Here is a 24939-nt window from a genome sequence, read left to right as displayed (position 1 = left end):
CCTCCTGCCTTCAATCTTTTCCAGCATCAGAGTCTTTTCCAATGAGTCAACTCTTAGCATGAAGTGGCCAAAGTATTGGAGTTTCAGCTTCAACATCAGTCCTTCCAATGAATGTTCAGGACTGATTTCCTTTAGGATGGACTGGCTGGATATTCTTGTAGTCCAAGGGACTCTCAAGAGTCTTCTCCAACACCACAGTTCAAAAGCATCAATTCTTCGGCACTCAGCTTTCTTTATAGTCCAGCTCTCACATCCATACATGACTACTGGAAAAACCAAACTCTTGACTAGACAGACCTTTGTTGTCAAAGTAACATCTCTGCTTCTTAATATGCTGCTAGGCTGGTCATAGCTTTTCTTCCAAGGAAGAAACGTCTTTTAATTTCGTGGCTGCAGTCACCATGTGCAGTGATTTTGGAGCCCCCGAAAATAAAGTCTCTCACTGTTTCCATTGTTTCCCCGTCTATTTGCCATGAAGTGATGGGACTGGATGCCATGATCTTAGTTTTCTGAAAGCTGAGTTTTAAGCCAACTTTTTCACTCTCTTTCACTTTCATCAAGAAGCTCTTTAGTTCTTCTTCTCTTTCTGCCATAAGGGTGGTGTCATCTGCGTATCTGAGGTTATTGATATTTCTCCAGGCAATCTCGATTCCATATTGTGCTTCATCAGATAGCTATAGCTTAATTTGCTTTCAAGACTTCTTTCTTTGTTTTAGTTTTCAGAAACTTAATTAAAATGTGTTCTGGGGACTTCCATCTGCCTGCCAGTGCAGGGGACATGGGTTCGATCCCTGGTCCAGGAAGATGCCCAGGGCAACTAAGCCCATGTGCTGGATGTCCTGAAGTCTGTGTGCTCTAGGGCCCATGCTCTGCAACAAGAGAAGCCACACAGTGAGAAGCCTGCACACTTCCCTAGTTGTGGTGAGTCAGGGAGAGAGTAGCCTCCACTCACCACAACTAAAGCAAGCCTGCATGCAGCAATGAAGACCCAGTGTAGCCAGAAATAATACATAAAAATTAAAAAAAAAATAATGTGTTTTAGCATGGATTTCTTTTTTGATAATAGCTATCTTTATTTATTTAAGTTTAAATTTTTATTGGCATACAGTTGGTTTACAATGTTGTGTTAGTTTCAAAGTAAATCATTTATGCATATATCCACTCTTTTTTAGATTCTTTTCCCATATAGGCCATTACAGAATATTGAATAAAGTTCCCTGTACTATACCATAGGTCCTTGTAAGTTATTTATTTTATATGTAATAGTGTGCATACGTCGATCCCAGTCTCCCAATTTATCTCTCCTACCCCTTTCCCACCTGGTAACCTTAAGTGTGTTTTCTACCTCTGTGACTCTATCTCTGTTTTATAAATAATTTCATTTGTACCATCTTCTTTAATATGCTACATATAAGTGATATCATATGATATATCTGTCTTTCTTTGACTTAATCAGTATGACAATCTCTAGTCCATCCATGTTGCTGCAAGTGGCACTATTTTGTTCTTTTTTATGGCAGAGTAATATTCCATTGTGGGCAGGAGAAGAAGGGGATGACAGAGGATGAGATGGCTGAATGGCATCACTGACTCTATGGACGCAAGTATGAGTGAACTTCGGGAGTTGGTGATGGACGGGGAGGCCTGGCATGCTGTGATTCATGGGGTCACAAAGAGTTGGACACAACTGAGCGACTGAACTGAACTGAATATTCCATTGTATATGTGTCCTCCATCTTCTTTATCCATTCCTCTGTTGCATGACTTTTAGGTTGCTTCCATGTCCTGGCTGTTATAAATAATACTGCAATAAACATTTGGGTGCATATATCTTTTCAAATTATGATTTACTCTAGATATATGCTTAAGGGTGGGATTGCTGGATCATATGGTAACTCTGTTGTTCATTATTCTTCTTCATAGTGCCTGTACCAATTTACATTCCCACCAATGGTGTGGAAAGTTTACCTTTTCTCCACACTCTCTCCAGGATTGATTGTTTTTAGATTTTTTGATGATGGACATTCTGATCATGGTATGAGCTGATGTCTCATTGTAGTCTTGATTTGCATTTCTCTAACAATTAGCATGTTTTGTCAGAACTCTCCATTATGACCCAACTGTCTTGGGTGGCCCTGCACAACATGGCTCATAGCTGAGAAAAGAAGTGAAAGGCAAAGGGAAAAAGGAAAGATATACCCATCAGAATGCAGGGTTCCAGAGAATAGCTAGGAGAGATAAAAGAGCATTCCTAAGTGAACAATTCAAAGAAATAGATGAAAACAATAGAATGGGAAAGACTAGAGATCTTTTCAAGAAAATTAGAGATACCAAGGGAATGGTTCATGCAAGATGGGCACACTAATGGACAGAAACTGTGTGGACCTAACAGAAGTAGAAGATATTAAGAGGAGGTGGCTAGAACACACAGAAGAACTGTACAAAAAAGATCTTCATGACCCAGCTAATCATGATGATGTGATCAATCAGCTAGTGCCAGACATCCTTGAGTGTGAAATTATGTGGGCTTTAGGAAGCTCACTACAAACAAAACTAGTGAAGGTGATAGAATTCAAGCTTAGCTATTTCTAATCCTAAATGATGATGCTGTTAATGTGCTGCACTCAATATGCCAGCAAATTTGGAAAACTCAGCAGTAGTCACTGGAAAAGGTCAGTTTTCATTCCAGTCCCAAAGAAGGCAGTGCCAAAGAATGTTCAAACTACTGCACAATTGCACTCATCTCACACACCAGCAAAGTAATGCTGAAAATTCTCCAAGCCAGGCTTAAGCAGTATGTGAACCGAGAACTTCTGATATTCAAGCTGGATTTAGAAAAGGCAGAGGAACTGGAGATCAAGTTGCCAACATCCATTGTATCATAGATAAAGCTAGAGAATTCCAGAAAAGCATGTACTTCTGCTTCATTGACTACACTAAAGCCTTTGGCTATGTGGATCACAACAAACTGTGGAAAATTCTGAAAGAGATGGGAATACCAGACGTCTTACCTGCCTCCTGAGAACTCTGTATGCAGGTCAAGAAGCAACAGTTGGAACCAGACATGGAACAACAGACTGGTTCCAAATAGGGAAAGGAGTACATCAAGGCTGTATATTGTCACCCTGCTTATTTGACTTATATACAGAGTATATCATGCAAAATGCCAGGCTGCTTGAAGCACAAGCTAAAATCAAGATTGCTGGCAGAAATATTAATAATCAGATATGCAGATGGCACCACACTTATGGCAGAAAGTGAAGATGAAGAGGAACTAGAGAGTCTCTTGATGAAGGTGAAACAGGAGAGTGAAGAAGCTGGCTTAAAACTCAACATTCAAAAACTAAGATCATGATATCTGGTCCTATCATTTCATGGCAAATAGATGGAGAAACAATGAAAACAGTGAGAGATTTTATATTCTTGGGCTCCAGAATCACTGCAGATGGTGATTGCAGCCATGAAATTAAAAGATGCTTGCTCTTTGGAAGAACAGCTATGATAAACCTCAGTTCAGTTCAATAGCTCAGTCGTGTCCTACTCTTTGCAAACCCATGGACTGCAGCACGCCAGGCCTCCCTATCCATCACCAACACTGGGAGTTTACTCAAATTCATGCCCATTGAGTTGGTGATGCCATCCAACCATCTCATCCTCTGTCATCCCCTTCTCCTACCACCTTCAATCTTTCCCAGCATCAGGGACTTTTCCAATGAGTCAGTTCTTCGCATCAGGTGGTCAAAGTATTGGAGTTTCAGCTTCAGCATCAGTCCTTCCAATGAATATTCAGGACTTATTTAAATTGACTGGTTGGATCTCCTTGTAGTCCAAGGGACTCTCAAGAGTCTTCTCTAACACCACAGTTCAAAAGCATCAGTTTTATGGTGCTCAGTTTTCTTTATAGTCCAACTCTCACTTCCATACATGACTACTGGAAAATCCATAGCTTTGACTATACAGACCTTTGTTAGCAAAGTAATATCTCTGCTTTTTAACATGCTGTCTAGGTTGGTCATGCATTATCTCTTATAATTTGAAATAGTTCCTAAAAGATCAACATTCAGAAAACTAAGATCATGGATCTGGTTCCATCACTTCATGGGAAATAGATGGGGAAACAGTGGAAACAGTGGCTGACTTTATTTTGGGGGGGGCTCCAAAATCACTGCAGATGGTGACTGCAGCCATGAAATTAAAAGACGCTTACTCCTTGGAAGAAAAGTTAGACAACATATTAAAAAGCAGAGAGATTACTTTTTTAGGCTATGGTTTTTCCAGTAGTCATGTATGGATGTGCTAATTGGTTTATAAAGAAAGCTGAGTGCCAAAGAATTGATGCTTTTGAACTGTGGAGCAAGCGTCTTTTAATTTCATGGCTGCAATCACCACCTACAGTGATTTTGGAGCCCCCCAAAATAAAATCTGTCACTGTTTTCACTGTTTCCCCGTCTATTTCCCATGAAGTGATGGGACCAGATGCCATGATCTTAGTTTTCTGAATGTTGAGTTTTAAGCCAACTTTTTCACTCTCCTCTTTCACTTTCATCAAGAGGCTCTTTAGTTCTTCTTCACTTTCTGCCATGAGTGGTGTTATCTGCATATCTGAGGTTATTGATATTCCTCCTGGCAATCTTGATTCCAGCTTGTGCTTCATCCAGCCCAGCATTTCTCATGATGTACTCTGCATAGAAGTTAAATAAGCAGGGTGACATACTGCTTTCCCAATTTGGAATCAGTCTGTTGTTCCATGTCTGGTTCTAACTTGCTTCCTGACCTGCATACAGATTTCACAAGAGGCAGGCCAGGTTGTTTGGTATTCCCATCTCTTGAAGAATTTTCCACAGTTTGTGGTGATCTATACAGTCAAAGCCTTTGGCATAGTCAAGAAAGCAGAAGTAGATGTTTTTCTGGAACTCTCTCACTTTTTTGGTGATCCAGAGGATGTTGGCAACTTGATCTCTGGCTCCTCTGCATTTTCTAAATCCAGCTTGAATTTCTGGAAGTTCATAGTTGATGTACTGTTGAAGCCTGGATTGGAGAATTTTGAGCATTACGTTGCTAGCGTGTGAGATGAGTGCAATTGTGTGGTAGTTTGAACAGTCTTTGGCATTACCTTTCCTAGGGATTAGAATGAAAACTGATCTTTCCCAGTCCTGTGGTCACTGCTGAGTTGTCCAAATTTGCTGGCATATTGAGTGCAGCACTTTCACAGCATCATCTTTTAGTGTTTGAAATAGCTCAACTGGAATTCTATCACCTGCACTAACTTTGTTTGTAGTGATGCTTCCTAAGGCCCACTTGACTTCACATTCCAGGATGTCTGGCTCTAGGTGAGTGATCACACCATCGTGATTATCTGGGTCGTGAAGATCTTTTTTGTATAGTTCTTCTTGTATTTTTGCCACCTCTTCTTAATATCTTCTGCTTCTGTTCAGTTCAGTTCAGTTCAGTCGCTCAGTTGTGTCCGACTCTTTGTGACCCCATGAATTGCAGCACACCAGGCCTCCCTGTCCATCACCAACTCCTAGAGTTCACTCAAACTCATGACCATCGAGTCGGTGATGCCATCCAGCCGTCTCATCCTCTGTCGTCCCCTTTTCCTCCTGCCCCCAATCCCTCCCAGCATCAGAGTCTTTTCCAATGAGTCAACTCTTTGCATGAGGTGGCCAAAGTACTGGAGTTTCAGCTTTAGCATCATTCCTTCTCATTCCTTCCAAAGAACACCCAGGACTGATCTCCTTTAGAATGGACTTGTTGGATCTCCTTGCAGTCCAAGGGACTCTCAAGAGGCTTCTCCTCCATACTATTTCTGTCCTTTATTTTGCCCATCTTTGCATGAAATGTTCCCTTGGTATCTCTAGTTTTCTTGAAGAGATCTCCAGTCTCTCCCATTTATATTGTTTCCCTCTATTTCTTTGCACTGATCACTGAGAAAGGCTTTCTTCTCTCTCCTTGCAATTCTTTGGAACTTCTAGCAGATGAAACAAATCAGGCTCACTTGGTTAGAGGGCCAATATTTACGGAAATGACACTTAGGAATTTAACTTATCCTTGAAAAGTGTAGTTCTCAATTTCTTTACCCTTGTTTTTAAAGATGGCAGAGATAAGGTGTTCCCCTGAATACCAGATATGAACATTTACATTTTGAAGATAGAGGCAGATTTCTCCTAGGATGACTTTGTTTCCCCTCTGTTTAATACTTACAAGCCTTTTGAGAAAAATAAGGTTTTGGGAGTGGTAAAAAGGATTGGTGGGCTTCGGATTACTTTTGGAGCCACACTTCTGGTCCCGTAAAGACTAAATTTGTAAAACAAAGATGGTTTGTTTTTATTTCTCTCTCTCTCTTTTTTTTTTTTTTTTTCAAAGTTTGGCTGGCTACCCCAGTGATACGGAAGGACTGACATACCCATTTGCCTGTGCTGGAATGTTTTTGTTTTACCATTTAGCTTAAGGGAGAAGGCTTTCACCTAAAATTCCTCCAAATGTTAGCTATGGTTAGTGTGAAAGTGGAAGTGTTAGTCACTCAGTCATGTCTGACTCTTTGTGACCCCATGGACTGTAGCCCACCAGGTTCCTCTGTTCATGGAATTCTCCAGGGAAGAATACTGGAATGGGTTGCCATTTCCTTCTCCAGGGGATCTTCCCCAGTCAGGGATTGAACCTGTGTCTCTTGCATTGCAGGCAACTGTTTACCATCTGAGCCACTAGGGAAGTCCAGGATCAGTGTAGTGATCTCCCATTTTGGTAGTCTATTTACAAATACTTTCAAGGATCTTCCCTATGCTTAAGGAATTTGTACCTTACATTTAGACACCCTTAAACCGTTTTTACTTAATAATCATTGGCTGGATATCTTCAGCCAATCCTAGAACCTTGATATTCCACGTTATGGCGTCTACTAAGGCTTCTATTTTAGTTTCAGCTTTTATCTGTTACTTTCTACTTTCTGTTAGAACCACTTGGTGATGAGGGTGATTACCTTGCCCCTCAAGAAACAGAGAAGCCCCTAACTTGGTTAATAAATCTCTTCCCTTTAAAGGGATGGGACAATCAGGCACAAATAGAAAGGAATGTAAAAACAGCTGGCCATTGATTTTGCACAAAAGAGGTTTCTAGGAAAGTGTGCCCCTTCCTTTTCCCTGACACCCCCATTACATACTTTTTATGGTTGCTAAGGTTTCCAATACTTTGGGTTAAGACTGAAAAGGTTGCACCATATTTAACATAGTTCTCTGGGTATGTTAAGACTTTCTGACCATATCCCTATTACTGAAAACCAAATAAGCCCATTGGAACAAATCATTCATCAGTGTCTGAGGACCAGCAATTATTTTCTGAATTTTGTTCTTGGGGCAGACTGGGGTATGAAATGCATAAAAAAAGGGCCTGTCTCTTGGAGGAGGAGGTATCCATGTTCATGTACCTCCTTACAGGCTCTACTACATTGGAAGATGGCAAGACTTTTCTCTTGTCCCTGTCAGACCTCTTGTCTCAAACTTCCATCTTGTATGTGGTCCTCTCATAGTCCTGAGGAAGTACCCTGCTTGCCACCCGACTCAGAACCAGTCAGCCCTGGTGTCCTTTTAGTCTTCAAAGTGGCTCACTCTAAAATCTACTCAGTGGCGGATTCATGTTGATGTATGGCAAAACCAATACAATATTGTAAAGTAATTAGCCTCCAATTAAAGTAAATATATTTATATTAAAAAATAAAAATAAAATAAAAGTTTTAGTGATACACCAAAACAAATAAATAAATAAAATCTACTCAGAAATACTCTCTGAGACTTACTCATGCATGCAGAATGTCATTAGTCACTCAGTTGTTTCCAATACTTTGCGACCCCATGGAGTGTAGCCTGCCATACTCTTCTGTCCATGGAATTTTCCAGGCAAGAATACTGGAATGGCTAACCCTCCAGGGGATCTTCCTGACCCAGTATCAAACCTGTCTTCTGCATTGCAGGTAGATTGTTTACTGTTTGAGCCACTGGGAAGCCCTTATGCATACAAAGCTCATACCTAATTGCTCTTTTTGTTTTTCAACCGGCTAGAATTTTATTGAGAACCTTTCATCAGGTACCATGCTAGGTACCAGGATAATAAGGATTTGTAAGATGCCTCTTCAGTAAACCAATAATTCCAATTACAATAGCATAAGTGCAATGTTAGAAACATATTTGGATACTTTGATAGAGAAGAAAAGAGTCTGGAGCATTTGAAGCTTTGCTTCATTAGACTATTCTTTTTTAAAAAGAATCATGAATTTTTATTAATTTTTACACAAACACATTTTTACAATCAGTGACATATATTTTTCCTCTTAATCTATAAATGTGATAGAATACAGTTATTTACATTAAATTTTTTATAAGTGAGATAATAAAAGCTTTTACATAAAGTTAAGCCAGATTGGAATTGTATTGATTTCAACTTTTTACATCAAAGTGTAGTTTATGTATAATATTCTATAAATTACAAGTGTACAATATAGTGATTCACAATTTTTAAACATTATACTGCATTTTTAGTAATTATAAAATATTGGCTATATTCTCTATGTTGTATAGTGTATCTTTGCAGCTTATTTTATACATAATACTTTGTACTTCTGAATCCCCTACTCTATATTGCTCCTCCCCCCTTCCCTCTCCTCACTGGTAAACACTAGTTCTCTATATCTGTGAGCCTGCTTCTTTTTTATTATACTCACTAGTTTGTTGTATTTTTTTAGATTCCACATATAAGTTATATCATGTAGTATTTTTACTTCAATTTTAATATCACTATATTTCTATTACCATTCCTGTTAACTGAAAATCAATATTTGATTACAGAATTCCCTTAAGAATCTTTAAAATTTAACCTTTAAAATGTATCGTATACCTCATCAATAGCTTATATTCTTATTATTTTAAAAATCGTGAAAACTTCCTATGTCAGTCATTTTTAAATGCACAACTCATTGGCATCAAGTACATTTACTTTGTTGTGCAACCATGATCACTATCCATGTCCAGAACACTTTTCGTCTTGCAAAATTGAATGTTTGTACTCTGTACCCATTAAACACTAATTTCCCATTCCTGCCTTCTCCCACCCCTAACCGTCACCATTCTTCCTTCTGTCTCCATGAATTCGACTACTCTAGATAGTTCATATAAGTGGAATCATACCATACTTGTTCTTTTGTGACTGGATTATTTCGTTTAACACAGTGTTCTCAAGATTCATCCATGTTGTTGCATGTGTCAGTTTCATTCCTTTTGAAGACTGTGAGTGAGTGATATTCCTTTGTATGCATATACCACATTTTGCTTACCCATTTGTCTGAGGATAGACATTTTGATTGATTTATCTTTCAGTTCAGTTCAGTCGCTCAGTCGTGTCCGACTCTTTGCCACCTCATGAATTGCAGCACGCCAGGCCTCCCTGTCCATCACCAACTCCCGGAGTTCACTCAGATTCACGTCCATTGAGTCCGTGATGCCATCCAGCCATCTCATCCTCTGTCGTCCCCTTCTCCTCCTGCCCCCAATCCCTCCCAGCATCAGAGTCTTTTCCAATGAGTCAACTCTTCGCATGAGGTGGCCAAAGGACTGGAGTTTCAGCTTTAGCGTCATTCCTTCCAAAGAAATCCCAGGGCTGATCTCCTTCAGAATGGACTGGTTGGCTCTCCTTGCAGTCCAAGGGACTCTCAAGAATCTTCTCCAACACCACAGTTCAAAAGCATCAATTCTTCGGCGCTCAGCTTTCTTCACAGTCCAACTCTCACATCCATACATGACCACTGGAAAAACCATAGCCTTGACTAGATGGAACTTTGTTGGCAAAGTAATGTCTCTGCTTTTGAATATGCTGTCTAGGTTGGTCATAACTTTTCTTCCAAAGAGTGTCTTAATTTCATGGCTGCAGTCACCATCTGCAGTGATTTTGGAGCCCCCAAAAATAAAGTCTGACACTGTTTCCACTGTTTCCCCATCTATTTCCCATGAAGTGATGGGACTGGATGCCATGATCTTCGTTCTCTGAATGTTGAGCTTTAAGCCAACTTTTTCACTCTCCTCCTTCACTTTCATCAAGAGGCTCTTCAGCTCCTCTTCACTTTCTGCCCTAAGGGTTTATCTTTAGGCTGCTGTACTGGTGCTTCATAATTCATAAACAAATATCTGAGTCCCTGTTTTCAGTTCTTTTGGTTGTAGACCCAGAGATGAATTGCTGTATCATATTATTAATTCTTTTTTTTTAGAAACTGCCGTACTATTTTCCATAGTGCCTCTACAACTTTACCTTCCCACCAAGAGTACAAGTGTTCCTCTCAAATTGCCTCAAATACTTGATCCTTTCTGTTTTTTTTTTTTTTTTTAATAATAGCCATCCTAATGGAGAATCCCGTGATGCTATCCAGCCACAGGATTCTCCATTAGGATGGCTATCACGGACTCGGTGGACATGAGTCTGAGTGAACTCCGGGAGATGGTGATGGACAGGGAGGCCTGGCTGCTGCGATTCATGGGATCACAAAGAGTCGGACACGACTGAGCGACTGAACTGAACTGAATGGAGAATCCCATGGATGGAGGAGCCTGGTGGGCTATAGTCCACAGGGTCACAAAAGAGTCGGACACGACTGAGTGACTTCACTTTCACATCCTCATGGATGTGGGGAGGTATCCACTGTGTTTTGATTTGCATTTCCTTAGTAATATTGAGCATCTTTTCATGTGCTTATTGGTCATGAATAAAAAGGGGTATTCAAGCTCTAAGCCCATTTTTAAATCAGATTGGTTTTTGTTGTTGTAATTGAGTTGTAGGAGTTCTGTATATAATCTAGATATTAACCCCTCATCAGATATATGATTTGCAAATATTTTCTCCCATTCCATGGATTGTCTTTCACTCTGTTGAATGTATCCTTTGATGTATAGAAGTTTTAGGTTTTGATGTAGTCCAGCTTATCTACTGTTATTTTGTTGCCTGTGCTTTTGATATAAATTTCAAGAAATCACTGCCAAATCCTGTGTCATGGAAATTTTCCTCTATGTTTTCTTCTAGGAGCTTTATAATTTTAGCTCTTCCATTTAGGTCTTTTATCCATTTTTAGTTAAAGTCTTTTAGTATGGTGTAAGGTAAGGGTTCAACTTCATTCTTTCACAGGTAGATATCCAATTTCCTCAACAAGACTATTCTATCCAAGTTGTATGGTCTTGGCTCCTTTGTTGAAAATAATCGAACCATATATATAAGGTTTTAGTTCTTGGCTCTCTATTTTATTCCATTTATCTATATGTCTGTCTTCAGGCAAGTACTGTATTGTTTGGGTTACTGTAGCTTTGTAATATGTTTTGAAATCAGGAAGGGTGAGGCTTCCAGCTTTTTTTGTTTGTTTAAGACTGCTTTGGTTATTTGGATTGCTTGATATTCCATATGAATTTTAGTATGGATTTTTCTATTTCTTAAAACGGGAAGTCTTCGAGATTTTGAGACTATACTAGAACTTTTGAATTATTTCTTAAAGGAAACATTAGCCAGACAGATAAAATGAGGAGGGGCTTTTAGGCAAAAGGAAGGGTATAACAAAAAAGCATGAAAAGATAAAAGAGCTTAGTATATTTGGGGAGCTGAAAGTAATTTGGTATTTTTGAAGTATTAGGCATATTTCTATCTCTATGTATATGTGTAAGAGTGTAGACTTGATTAGGAGATGAATTAGGAGCTAAAATAGAGGTCATATATTGTGAAAGTAGATATATGTTGTTAAGTTTAATGAGGATTAGTTGAAGGGTTGGACTATGGAGTGAAATGATCAAATTTGTACTTTATATATAAAGATAATCTTGTTGGTGAGAGTGGGTGCTAGGTTGAATAGGAAGAGTTATTGGCAGAAGCACCAGTTAGGAGACTATTAGAAAACTCACAGAAATAAAATGAGATTTGCACTGTAGTAAATCTTGATGGGGATAGAAATGAGGGAATGGACCTGAAACAGCTTTGTCCCACTGCATATTCCATTTTTCATTGACTTCACTTTCTTCCTAGGTCCTGAAGTCCTCAGACCTTCAGTTCAGAGTTCAGTCTCTGAACTCAGTATGGTGGTTCCAAGTCTTCACCTATATCATCTAGTTGTCACCATTTAGGAACTCAAAAGGCATTGGGGGCTCAGAGATACAGGGGTCCCTAAGCAGCATCTAGCCCCCTCTCAGAGTCCCCTAGCTCCCACTCATCATCCTGCTTCTCTCTAGGCCTCTGGCTGCTCCAAGGACCTTATGTTGGTTTCTATCTGTGGGTTGGTCTGTCTTTCCTTGCTTTAGTCTTCCATAAGCCCATTGGAATTCATCAAAGTGAGAGTTGCCTTATCTGTTGTGACCCATTCCACCCACCTATGGAACTGTGGTTCTCCAAGCCCTCTAAATGTGATCCATGTTACCAACGTCTATGAACCTGTTTCTTCTGCAAGTACTGGAGCTTTCTTCTTCTCTTACTTTCCTCAGGGCTTCCCTTGTAGCTCAACTGGTAAAGAATCTGCCTGCAATGAAGGAGACCTGGGTTCAATCCCTGGGTTGGGAAGATCCCCTGAAGAAGGGAAAGGTTACCCACTCCAGTATTCTGGCCTGGAGAATTCCATGGACTGTGTAGTCTATGGGGTCGCAAAGAGTCAGACACGACTGAGTGACTTTCACTTCACCTCACTACTTTCCCCAACCTGACATCCCTCCATACCCTGTGACTCAGTTTCCTGTTTTCAGTTGGAGAATGGCATTGAATAGGAATCATTAAAATCTTTGCCACTTGAAATCTTCAGCTGTCTGCCAGGGCTTCATTGAATCAACTGGGTAATGATAACGTTGGGCCTGAGCAACGGTAGCAGCTGGGGAAAGAATGTGTTCCCCCAGCCAGAGGCTAAGCCACTGATACTGAGATCCCAAGTTCCTGTTTGGAACCCCAGAGATACAGTTCCTTTGATGGGTGTTCATAACACTGCATGTGTGTTTGGTTGGCCCACTACTGTCACAGTGGAGTCATGGAGCCAGGTGCAGGGAGCATGCTTGAGCTCCCAACTTCTTGAGGGCATTTTAGAACTGGAAGCACTTTAGCAGTTCTAAAATAGCCAGCTCTGACCCATTTCCAAGAATCCACATCTGGTGATATGTGGGATGAGGCAAACTGATCAAAGGACCTGAGTGCCAACAGTACAGGGGAAAGCAGAGCCAAGTGAAGAGCAGGCTGTGGCTTGGGGTTAAAATGCAGTGACTAAAATGACGATGGACTGCACCTCATAGACAAACCAGCGAGAATGAAATGAAACATCACAGAAAGATGAGGGAGAAATGTTAAAATGGGAAATTGGAAAGAGATGGGGAAGAGAAGGGCTTCTCTGGTGGTGCTAGCAGAAAAGAACCCACCTGCCAATGCAGGAAACATGGGTTTGATCCCTGGGTCAGGAAGATCCCCTGGAGGAGGGCATGGCAATCCACTCCAGTACTCTTGCCTGGAGGATCCCATGAATAGAAGAGCCTGGTAGGCTATAGTCCATAGGGTCGCAAAGGGTCAGACATGACTGAAGCGATTTAGCATGCATGCATGCAGGGAAGAGAAAGGAGAAAAGCCAGGAAAAAATGACTTAAAGAGTTACTGCTTCTTTGAAAGCCAAGAAGCTGTTATAGCAAAGGGAAATAAGACCTCAGGTCTTTGCAGCTCCCTGGCTGGGAAATTGGACTGACCTTTGTTCTTGAGCCCAGGCTACCTGGAACACAGCTTCAGGAAATCAGAACATGTTCTCATCACTCACTTTGTATTCCCAAACAGAAGAGAAGAGAGGGAGGGTGGCCACCTTGATCCAGCTAAAGCATCTCCAGGAGGCCTTCTCTGGATGTCACATCGAGGCTGCCCTTCTGCCACAACACGGAACTGGTGATCCCCGAGCGCATGGACATGGCTTTGCTCAGCAATATCCTAGCGGCCTATTCCTTTGTCACAGGTAGTTGTCTAGTCTCAGCTGGGCCAGGTCTGAGGCCTTGGGCTGGGCAGAGTCATTTCCTGAGTGGCCATCTCTGGCCTTTTACTCAGGAGAAAAATGGTATGCAGACTTAACAGAGGGGCTCTGTGTTACTGAGTTTTGAATGGAAAATCTTCTGGTTTGACAGTTAAGTTTTCTCTAATTTGGCAAATGGGAGGACTTATAAGAGCTTTATATAATGCTTGGTTTCCTTTTGGGCTGAAGTGAGTGAATGAAGTAGCCTGGGGCTGCTGTTGGCTTCTGTCATTAAGCATTTAACTCCAATATGAAAGGCCAGAATGGAGTATCCTCAGCCTGATTTTTTCTAAGCAGTGGTTCTCAACCCTGCTTAGGGTGTGTGTGTGTGTGTGTGTGTGTGTGTGTGTGTGGTCTGTGTTTGGGGGGCTATGTGGAGAAGTTTGATAACTCTCTGGGAGTCATGGAAATAAAAAGTATGAGTCTGGGAGAGTCTAATATTTGCCTCTTCCTTGATTCCAGGTTGTTCTCTTTTAGGAAGCTGGCTGATTTCTCAAGATCATTTCTTGAGAACGGGTGCTGTACATATAAAAAGAGTCATCTGAAAATACATGAAAATATACCTCAAAAGCTGAAAATTTTTAAAAATACATGAAAATGCTCAATGGTTTGAATGACCAAATTCATTTTCTGCTGCTGGAATGAGTTTTTGAGCTTTGGTAGTTGACCTTTCTTTATCTTAATGTCTCTATTCTATTGTATAAAAAGGAAGGGACTGAGGTTCTGAATAGATTTCCTTTGAGAGCCTGGTTTTACTTTCTAGTTCTCTAGTCAGGGTTGACATGTGATGACCTCAGAGTTCAGATACAAAACCTGACTCTTCTATTTACAATGTCAAATCTGAGCCAGGATTGAGGATAAAGGAAGTTCATGGCTTCTTGCTGAGAGAGCATCTTGGATGGTATGCAATCTGATTTTAGAATGGAAGACTTCTCAGGAGCTTGGCTGGCTCCTTAGTGGTTGGCAAGATGCAGCATGTCATCTTCACATGTACTGAGGCCAGGGTTTTTCCTTCTCAGATCAGCAAAGGCTCAGGTCATCAGTCAGCTCCTCACCTCCCAAAGTGATGCCAAAAGCTCAGCTTCTCTATAAACTTGTGCCAAATCGAATCTCAGAGACAGTTTTAGGTGAAGTAGAAATGAATAGCTTTATTACTTTGCCAGGCAAAGGGGGACACAGTGGACTCCTGCCTCAAAAAAAAAAAAAACAAACTATGTGTCCCCACTTGGAGAAGATAGAAAGTTTATAATAATTGTTCAAAGAGGGCATGATCAGCTCATGGGTATTCTTCCGATAGGTTGATGGTAAGTAGAATGCAGCATCACAAACATTCAGGTTCCAATTAGTCTGGGTCTCCATACTTGTGGTCAGCATGCTATCATTAACTGTTAATTTCTCCCGCTTGGAGGGCGGTTTCAGTATCTGAAAACCAGCTCAAAGATATTGTGTGTATCTGTGGATGGGGAACCAGGACTGTGCCCCAAGGCTGAATAACTTGCTTCTCTTGACTGTTTCTTCCCGGTGTTGCATTCTCTCCCTTCTCCAACTAACAACTGCTAGAATCTACCCGTTGGAACTCAGCAAAGGTCATGGAGGCTGAATGAAGGCTATATTCTGTAATCAGAGAAATGGGAGACATAGAAAGGCTTTGTGCCCAGGAGACCCACAGGACTCTGCTCAGTATCAAAAGGAAGTTCTAGTGCCAGGAGCCTCCTTACCTGGGTACCCACACATCAAAGGAATCTCAGTTCTGCTCTTTCTTCTAGGCTATTCTGGGGAGAAAGGACACTGGAGCTGGAAAAGAGAGGTTTGAAACTATGGTATCGTGTTTTCACAGGCAATTGAATGATGGTCTCTTCAACTCTATAGTGAAGACACCCCAAAATGAAGTGGGGTATGGCAGGGAGGGTCTGAAGTATCCAAGGTCTGAGATGACACTTGCAAATAAGCTGTTGTAAGAAAATATCTCTGGTGAGAATAAACAGGCTATTGGACTTTGCAACTGTTCTCAGCACAGGAAGTACCTGGCAGATTTCCATTTTGGCCAGCATAACCCTGAGTTGTGATCATTGAATGTGGTAACTCATTGAATGCCCTGGTTTACCAGGTGTCTTATGATCTTAAGGTGAAAGGGTATGTGGCCCTGTTTTTCTTCCTCCTTCAAACTTTTTCCTTCCCACTCCATATTCTGGAATTAAATATTGCTTAGGATACAGGAAAATAATTTTTCTTTCGAGTATGGGCTGAGATAAAAAGAGAATGCAAGGAAATGGAGAGTAGCTAAAATAAAATGCATTAGAACTAGTAAGTAGATTTGGTGGCTAAAAATTCATTCCAAGTGTGATCTAGAACACTGCCTGACTATAAAGGAAATGAATTAAAACATTTAAAATATTAAAGTGTTGCCTTTAAAAATATTCACAACCTATTAATAAAAATTGAGAGTAATATTTTATTCAGTGGAAATTTGCGGGATTTCAAGCCTGGAAGACAGCATTTCAAGTGACCCTGAGAGAACTGCTCCGAGGAGGTGAGGGAGGAGCCAAGTTATATAGAAGTTTTGCGACAAGGGGCAGATAGTCTTAACATCAGAAGATGATTGTTAATTAAAGAAAACCAGATACTCCGAGTTAAAGAATTTAGTGCTTTATGGCAGGAAACATTTCATTTCTCAAAGGTGAGTATAATATCCCCTAACCTCTCCTAGTTTCTCCCAGCTTATCAATTGCCTCATTCATGTGATCCGTCATTTCAGCAACACCCTTGCTAATACACATAATTCCCTTATTCCTGTGTCTCGTTTCTGACTAAACCAACAGGCAAAATTCCAACTGTTAAGTGAATCCTTCTTTCTCCCCTTTCTTTCTCTGCACTCAAGAAACCAAACACTGTTGAAACTTTGAAGATTGAAACAATTAGAAATTCATGGACTCCAGCCTTTGCTGAGCCTAATATTGCATCATTTTTTCTGTTTGCTTTTGGATACATCTTGTTCCCATTCTTCACATTCTTCCCCATTCTTCACCATTTCAAACCTTGACCATTCCAGTGATCTAAAATATCTGTTTATCAAAAAGTACCCTTAGTTGGCAAATGCAACTGAGAATAAATTGTAGCATTAATGAAGAAAGGTTAAAGTTAATATGTAAAGAGCTCTTACAAATGAATAAATGTTTTAAAAGGAAAGGGGCAAAGGATAAGAGTCAGCAGTTTGCCAAAGAAAAAATACAAATTGCTGATAAACATAAGCAGCTCAGGTTTTTGAAATTAAATGCAAAATGAAAACAACAGGTTAACATTTTTATTTTATAAAATTGTCAAATATTTGAGTGATTATAAATTCAGTTTTAGAGAAAGTGTAGGGAGATGAGTATTTGCACATATGCTGATGAGGTTATGAATTGTCACAGCCTCTTTGGGAACACCTGTCAAAAGCCTTAAAACAATATTTAGCCAGCAATTCCACAAGTAGGAATTTATCCTAGTGAAATAGTTAAGGTTATGGGCCAAAATTTTATTGTGAGGACAGTTTGTCTCAGAACTATTTATAATAGTAAAAAAAAAAAATCACAAAAGTAAGTGAATATTAATTTAAATAGAAAGATGTTTATGATGTGCTATTAAGTAAATAAAGCCTGTCACACACAGCATATGCAGTATAATCCTGTTAAGTGCATATATTCATATGTATATGAATTGTATACATATGTATCTTTTTTACTACAAACTATATCTGAATGCTGGGATTGTATGAATATATCTGTGTATTTTTAATTCTCTTTTGCTTAGCTGTATTATTAAGTATTCTATACTTCATTGATATTACTTTTGCAGTAAGTAATGTTATTTTATTGGAATTTAAAATTTTGACATATATATATGCCACTGCTTTACTCTTTTTCTGACTTCTCTAGCTAAGTATCTAAATGTCATGTACATTACCACTTAGATGTGCCATAAGCATTTCAAATTCAACTTGGCCTGGAATGGAATATTATCCTCTTTAAATATATGTATATAATATATATATATAATCTTCTTCAGATCCTTTTCCATTATAGATTATCACCAGATATTGAGTATAGTTTCCTGTGCTATATAGTGGGACCTCATTGTTTACCTGTTTTATATATAGTAGTATTAGTACGTATATGTTAATTCCAAACTTCTATTTTATCCTTCTCTTGCCTCTCCCTTTTGGTAACCGCGTTTGTTTTTTAAAATATCTATTTTTAGGTGGGAGGGGGGTTCATGTTTGGGAATGCATGTAAGAATTAAAGATTTTAAAATTTAAAAAATAAAAAACTAAAAAAAAAATAATAATAAAATTTTTAAAAAAAATAAAATAAAATATCTATTTTTATTTATTTATTTGGTTGTGCCAGGCCTTAGTTGTGGCATGTGGGCTCTTCAATTTTTATTGTGCCATGTGAGATCTTTAGTTGTAGCACATGGAATCTAATCCCCTGACCAGGGATCAAACCTGGGCCCCCTGCATTGGGTGAAGTCTTAGCCACTGGAACACCAGGGAGGTCCCTCTAAGTTTGTTTTCTGTGTCTGTGAGTCTATTTCTGTTTTGTAATTAAGTTCATTTGTATCACTTTTTAGATTCCACATATAAGTGTATAATAAAATATTTATCTTTCTCTAATTTGCATCACTTAGTGTGATAATCTTTACATCCATCTATGTTGCTGTAAATGGCATCATTTTATTTTTTTTTCTTTTACAGTTAAGTAACAGTCCATTGTGGTGTGTGTGTGTATACACACCATATTTTTATCCATTCACCTGTTGATGGACATTTAGGTTGCTTTCATGTCTTGGCTATTGTAAATAGTTCTGCTGTGAACATTGGGGTGCATGTGTCTTTTCAAATTAGAGTTTTCTTCAGATATATACCCAAGAGTGGGATTGCAGGATCATATGGTAACTCTATTTTTAGTTTTTAAAGAACCTCTATACTGTTCCCATAGTGGCTGCACCAGATAACATTCTCATCAAAGTTTCTTTTTCTCCACACCCTCTCCAGCATAATTATTTGCAGGCTTTTTAATGATGGCCATTCTGACTGGTTTTGATTAGAGTTTTAATTTGCCTTTCTCTAATAATTAGTAGCGTGGAGCACTTTTCGTGTATTTGTTGGCCATCTGTAGGTCTTCTTTGGAAAAATGTTTATCTAGATCTTCTGCCCATTAAAAAAATTTTTTTTAATATTACGCTTTATGAGCTGTTTGTATATTTTGGAAATTAATCTCTTGTCAGTAGATCATTTACAAGTTAAATATGCTCCTTATATTTTGTGTTCCATCTAGGACATCACCTACACCAGAAGTATGAGTTTTAGCCTTTGATGTATCTTCTTCCTGCCCATATCCAATTATTTACAATTTCATTTATAAGATCCATTTCACCTTTCAATGTCCCTGAAATGCATCCTTTCAACTTTATTCCCACTATCACTGAGTTGACTTAAGCTCATTCATGTTTTTGCCTGATTTGCCATAATGGTATTTTCCATGGTCTACCAAACTCTATTGCCTATGTTTTGTAGTGAAATAGTCTTTCTAAAAGGTAGATATGATGATGAAATTCTTTTTACTTTTTAGAATCTAGGAAATAATCCAAACACTTTTGTTTGCTTTAACAGTTAGGATTGTTTTCAGCTGCAAATAATAGAAACCTTCAATTTGGTGGCCTAAATGCATAGGAGTTATCAAACCCACTCCTATGGGAGAAGTCTGGAGGTAGGTGATTGCTAGCATTAGCTCACAAATGTAGGGGCCAGCTTCTCTGACTCTGGTGGTTTTTCTTTTACGCTTATCACCTCATGGCTGCAAAATTGCTGCTGTTGCTTTTGCCTTTCAACTAAGGATTGAAAGGCTGAAAAAGGAAGTTCCAGTAGACCACCTCATGTTTCATTGGCTAGACCTGTGTCATGTAGTGATTTCTAGCTGCAAGGGAGGCTGGAAAACTGAGAATTCTAGCTTTTTCAACTTCCAGACCAGTGGTTCATAATCAGGGGTGATTTTGCCCTATAAGGGGATTTCTGACAATGTCTGGAGATATTTTTGGTTGTAATAACAGGTAAGGGGGATGGTTACTGGCATCTAGTGGGTAGAGGAACATACTGCAATGCATAAGACAACCCCAATGACAAAGAGTTCACCATTCCAAGATGTCAGTCATGCTGGGATTTAGAAAACATGCTAGAAGAGAGACAAGCAAGGGAGAAGGGACTTAGGGGTAGTTTGAGGTACTCCAATCTGCAGTTTTTCATATGGCTTACCAGGGCTTTTAATGCTTACCTTGATATCTCCATACTCTTATTTAGTTACAGTCCTCCCTGACCAAGACCTCACTTGGGTTATTCTGAACCATCTGCCTGGCCTTTGCTCACCTCTTTGCTTTTGCACAGTCATTTCCTTTTCCAAGAATTCTTTCACTCAGTCTTGGATTGGCTAACTCCTTCCTGGTCTTTAGAACTCACTCAGCCATCTTCTCCCCTCAAGGCCCATTCTGACCTAGGTGCCCATCCACCTAAGGATCATCAATGTGTTCTCCCTACACATTTAGTTTCCTCTATCTCAGCACTTGAATTGGAGCAGTAAACACTTCTTGTTTTAACTACTTGAAAGCACCCCCTTGAGATCATAATATAGTAAATTAAAATAAGGATATAATCTCATCAATAATAACCTTATTAATAATTAATAACTTCTAAGAGCATTGTTTGAAAAATTAAACTGAATGGTTGCTCTTTTTTAATTCAGTGTTTTTAATTGATAATACATTCTCCAGCCTCACTCTTCCATTTTTAGATTTTTTTCCTTAAAAATCACCTTCTTAGTGAGATTCTGGTCACTGTGTTAACTTCCTTGCCTCCAGCATACATTCAATACATCATTAACTTCTTTCCTATTTTTTCTGTTTTCTCCTTATCACCATCTAACATACCACCTATTTTATTTATCTTGTTTATTATCTATCTCCTTACTAGCTTACTAGAATGTAAAAGCTCCCAGGAGCACAGAGATTTGTGTTTCTTTTATTGACTGCCATATCCTTAGCACAAGAATAGGGCCTGGTACCTATTAAGTATTCAACAAGTTAGTGAATGAATATTGTGCAATGATCAAATACTATAAAAAGACATATAGTAAGGAGTTTTACTCCAGAGCTGCCCCCTCCTTCCAGTCCCAAAGTTTGATGTATTACCAGTCTTCTCTGTACCTTTCCAGTGCTCATTGTGCAGATGTAAGAAACTCTGAGCTCAACAATCTCATCCTCCCCACTTTTATAGACAGGTAACATATCCTGTGTGCTGTATTGTACTTAACTTTTTTTCACTGAACATATATTATAAAAGTATTTAATATCAGTATATAGAGAGCTTCCTCATTCTTTCGGACAACTACATACCTTTTCATTATATAGATGAATCAGTTTAACCAGTCCTCCAGTGGGAATGAGTTGAATCTTTTTGAATAGGAAAACAAACGTGCAATAAATAACCATGGCATACACACATGTTCAAGTGCCATTTGTAGAATAAATTCTCAAAAGTAGAATTGCTTGACCAAGTATAAATAAATTACTGCTTAAGATAAGTATTACCAAATTGCCATTTAAAAAGTTTTACAAATTTACTATTCATAAGATGTGTGAGAAGACCCTGTGATAGTATTTTCAAGCCGTTGGATTTTTGACAGTCTGATAGATTAAAAATAATATCTAAATGTCATTAATTTTTTTTTGTCCAGGTCACAGGTCAGTAAACTTTTCTTTAAAAAACCAGATAGTAAATATTTTTAGGTTTGTAGGCCATATGCAGTCTCTATTGTAACTCTCAAGTCTGTTGTAGCACGCAGGCAGACACAGACAAAACGTAAATGAATGGGCATCAGTTCAGTTCAGTTCAGTCGCTCAGTCGTGTCCGACTGTTTGCAACCCCATGAATTGCAGCACGCCAGGCCTCCCTGTCCATCACCAACTCCCAGAGTTCACTCAGACTCATGTCCATCGAGTCAGTGATGCCATCCTCTGTCGTCCCCTTCTCCTCCTGCCCCCAATCCCTCCCAGCAGGGCATAGCTATGTGCAAATAACAAAACAGCTAGCTAGCCACATTTGGCTTGTGAACCACAGTGTACCAACCCCTGCTGTCAGTGAGCATCTATTCACATGTTTTAAAGAACCGTTTGTATTTACTTTTCTGTGAGCTATTAATATTTTTTGTTCATTTCCTTTAATGATTGTCTTCTTCTTAGTGCTTTTTCTAGGTACTCTTTATATATTAGCTCTTCATCTCTGTTACATATTTCAAATATTTCTCCATTTAGCATTTGTCATTTAACTTTGCTTATGGTAATTTTTTCAATGAATAAATTTTGGGGAATTATCTTTCTATTTAACCAATATTCTTTGGATGTTTAACTGCCAGTATAGCTGTACAGGCCATGTAATATTTAAGCAGAATTTAAATCACTGTTCCTATGAGATTAGCCTGAGGGAGATGATCTCAGCAATGAGAGAGTGTAGACCACCATTGCTCAATTGATAGTCACAAATTTGGGGATTTAAGAAAGTATTGTAATTTCTATTTTCTAGTATTCCCCTTTATATGGAAATCTGGTGAGGGCTAAGAACCTTTATGTCTCTAGGTCAAAGGCATTGTAGACTCACAATAAATTTTTGTGATATAAAGTGACCGTTTACTAACAAAAAATTTAGAATTTTTTTCAACAGTTCGAATATATCTTCTTGGAGAGTTTGGTGAAAGTGGTAATTTCATACATAGCTGTTGGCAAGAAAAATTAATGTATCATTTTTGAACATTCCCTTAGCAATGTATTTTAAGAGGTATAAAATTGTATACCCTTTTGACATGAAGATTTCTATTCTGAGAATCCATTATAAAAGCTGTAAATGAAACAAGCAAAAAAGAAAGTAGTGTTACACACAAAAATGCTCCTTCCATCATTTTTAACATAAAAAGAAATTGGCAACAACCTAAATATTCAACGGTAGGAAACTCTTTTTGTAATGTGTGGTGAATTCACTGGGTAGAATACTATGTAGCCATTATTAGGTATGGTTGACTGGAAGACTATGGAGCAATGCAGAAAGACATTTACATTATATAAACTATATGTCCTTGGAGAGAAGAGTGAGTAGGTGGAGCACAGGATTTTTAGGATTGTAAAAATGCTCTGTACAATGAGTACATGTCATTATACGTTTTTTGAAACTGATAGAAAGTACACCACCAAGAGCAAGCCCTGGTATAACCACTGGCCTTTGGGTTATTATGTGTCTATGTAGTTTCATGTAATAAATGTAGTAATTGTACCAAATGTAACAAATGTACCACTCTGCTGGGACATGTTGATAATGGGGGAAGCTATTGCATGTGTAAGTTTGGGAGGCGTATGGGATATCTCTGTACCTTCCTCTTAATTTTCCTCTGAATGTAAAACTACTCTTAAAAAAAAAATCATTGTAAAAGCAACCAAAAAGTATATCCAGAGAAAAATAAATAAGTTGTATATAAACCAACTATAACAAGTAAAATAAATATATATAGGAGAAAGAAGGGAGAAAATTCACTTCACTGTACTTCATAGTGTGTAGTTATATTCAGGTTGTGAGATTATGATGATTTGATAGATTTTTTTCTGTTGCCATCACTTCATGGCAAATAGAAGGAGAAAAGTGGGAGCAGTGACAATTTTATCTTCCTGGGCTCTGAAATCACTGTGGATGGTGCCGCCGCCATGAAATTAAAAAGACTTGCTCCTTGGAAGAAAACTATGACAAACCTAGACAGTGTATTAAAAAACAGAGACATCATTTTGCTGACAAAGTCTGTATAGTCAAAGCTATGGTTCTTCCACTAGTCATGTACGGATATGAGAGTTGGACCATAAAGAAAATTGAGTGCTGAACTGTGGTGGAGAAGACTCTTGAGAGTCCCTTGGACTGCAAGGAGATCAAACCACTCAATCCTAAAGGAAATTAACCCTGAATATTCATTGGAAATACTGATGCTGAAACTGAAGCTCCAATTCTGTGGCCACCTGATGTGAAGAGCTGTCTCATTGGAAAAGACTTGGATGCTGGGAAGGATTGAGGGCAAAAGAAGTGGGTGGCAGAGGATAACATGGTTAGAGATTATCACTGACTCAATGGACATGATTTGAGCAAACTCCGGGAGACAGTAGAGGGCAAAGGTGCCTGGTGTACTGCAGTCCATGGGGTTGCAGAGTCTTAGCGACTTCGCAACTGAACAAAACTCTTTTAATATTTCAGCCTCCTTCTCTCTTCTTTCCTTTTTTTCTCCCTCCCTCCCTCCCTTCCACCCTTCCCTTCCTCCTACCCTCCTTTTGTTCGTTCCTTCCTTTCTTTATTCCTTAATTGAGACATAATTTGACATATGACATTGTATAGATTTAAGGTTTACAAGTGTATAAAGTTATGCATTTCTGTATTGCTGCATGATCTCTTGTAGCATTAGCTAACACCTATTTCATGTCATATAATTACTCTTTCTTTTTTGTGATGAGAACAATTAAGATTGTGTCTCTTAGAAATTTTGAAGTCTATAATAAATATTGTTGTGTATAATGACTCTGCTGTACATTAGGTCTCCAAGAACTAATTTATCTACTAGTTGCTAATGGGTACATTTGAACAACAAATTCACAGTTCTCCCACCCCTCAGCCCCTGGTAACCAGCATTCTACTCTGCTTTTATGAGTTCAACTTTTAAGATTCCACATGTCACTGATATCATACATTATTTGTCTTTGTCTGATTTATTTAATTTGGCATAATGCCTTTGAAGTCCATCCAAGTTATAAATGGCAGAATCTCCTTTTCTTAATGGCAGAATAATATTGTAATATAT

The 24939-nt window shown here is 38.8% G+C and overlaps 1 protein-coding gene across 6 annotated transcripts in view; it reads left to right on the top strand.

The window, feature by feature from the left end:
• EVA1A (eva-1 homolog A, regulator of programmed cell death) overlaps positions 1-24939 on the top strand; it is an 88151-nt gene that overhangs the window by 47662 nt on the left and 15550 nt on the right. For 5 of the 6 annotated variants that reach the window (XM_069583237.1, XM_069583238.1, XM_069583239.1 and 2 more), the window contains one exon: positions 13807-13978. In XM_069583237.1, coding sequence (XP_069439338.1) covers positions 13927-13978 — 52 coding nt within the window. In that variant the 5' untranslated portion in view covers positions 13807-13926. Of the gene's footprint in view, positions 1-1520; positions 1605-13806; positions 13979-24939 lie in introns of all 6 variants that reach the window. The other variant, XM_069583241.1, reaches the window with a different exon arrangement.

The sequence above is a fragment of the Ovis canadensis genome, chromosome 3, assembly GCF_042477335.2.
Source record: "Ovis canadensis isolate MfBH-ARS-UI-01 breed Bighorn chromosome 3, ARS-UI_OviCan_v2, whole genome shotgun sequence".
Taxonomy (NCBI): domain Eukaryota; kingdom Metazoa; phylum Chordata; class Mammalia; order Artiodactyla; family Bovidae; genus Ovis; species Ovis canadensis.
The sequence above is the reverse complement of the archived record's forward strand: the minus strand, read 5'-3'. Positions and strand labels throughout refer to the sequence as shown.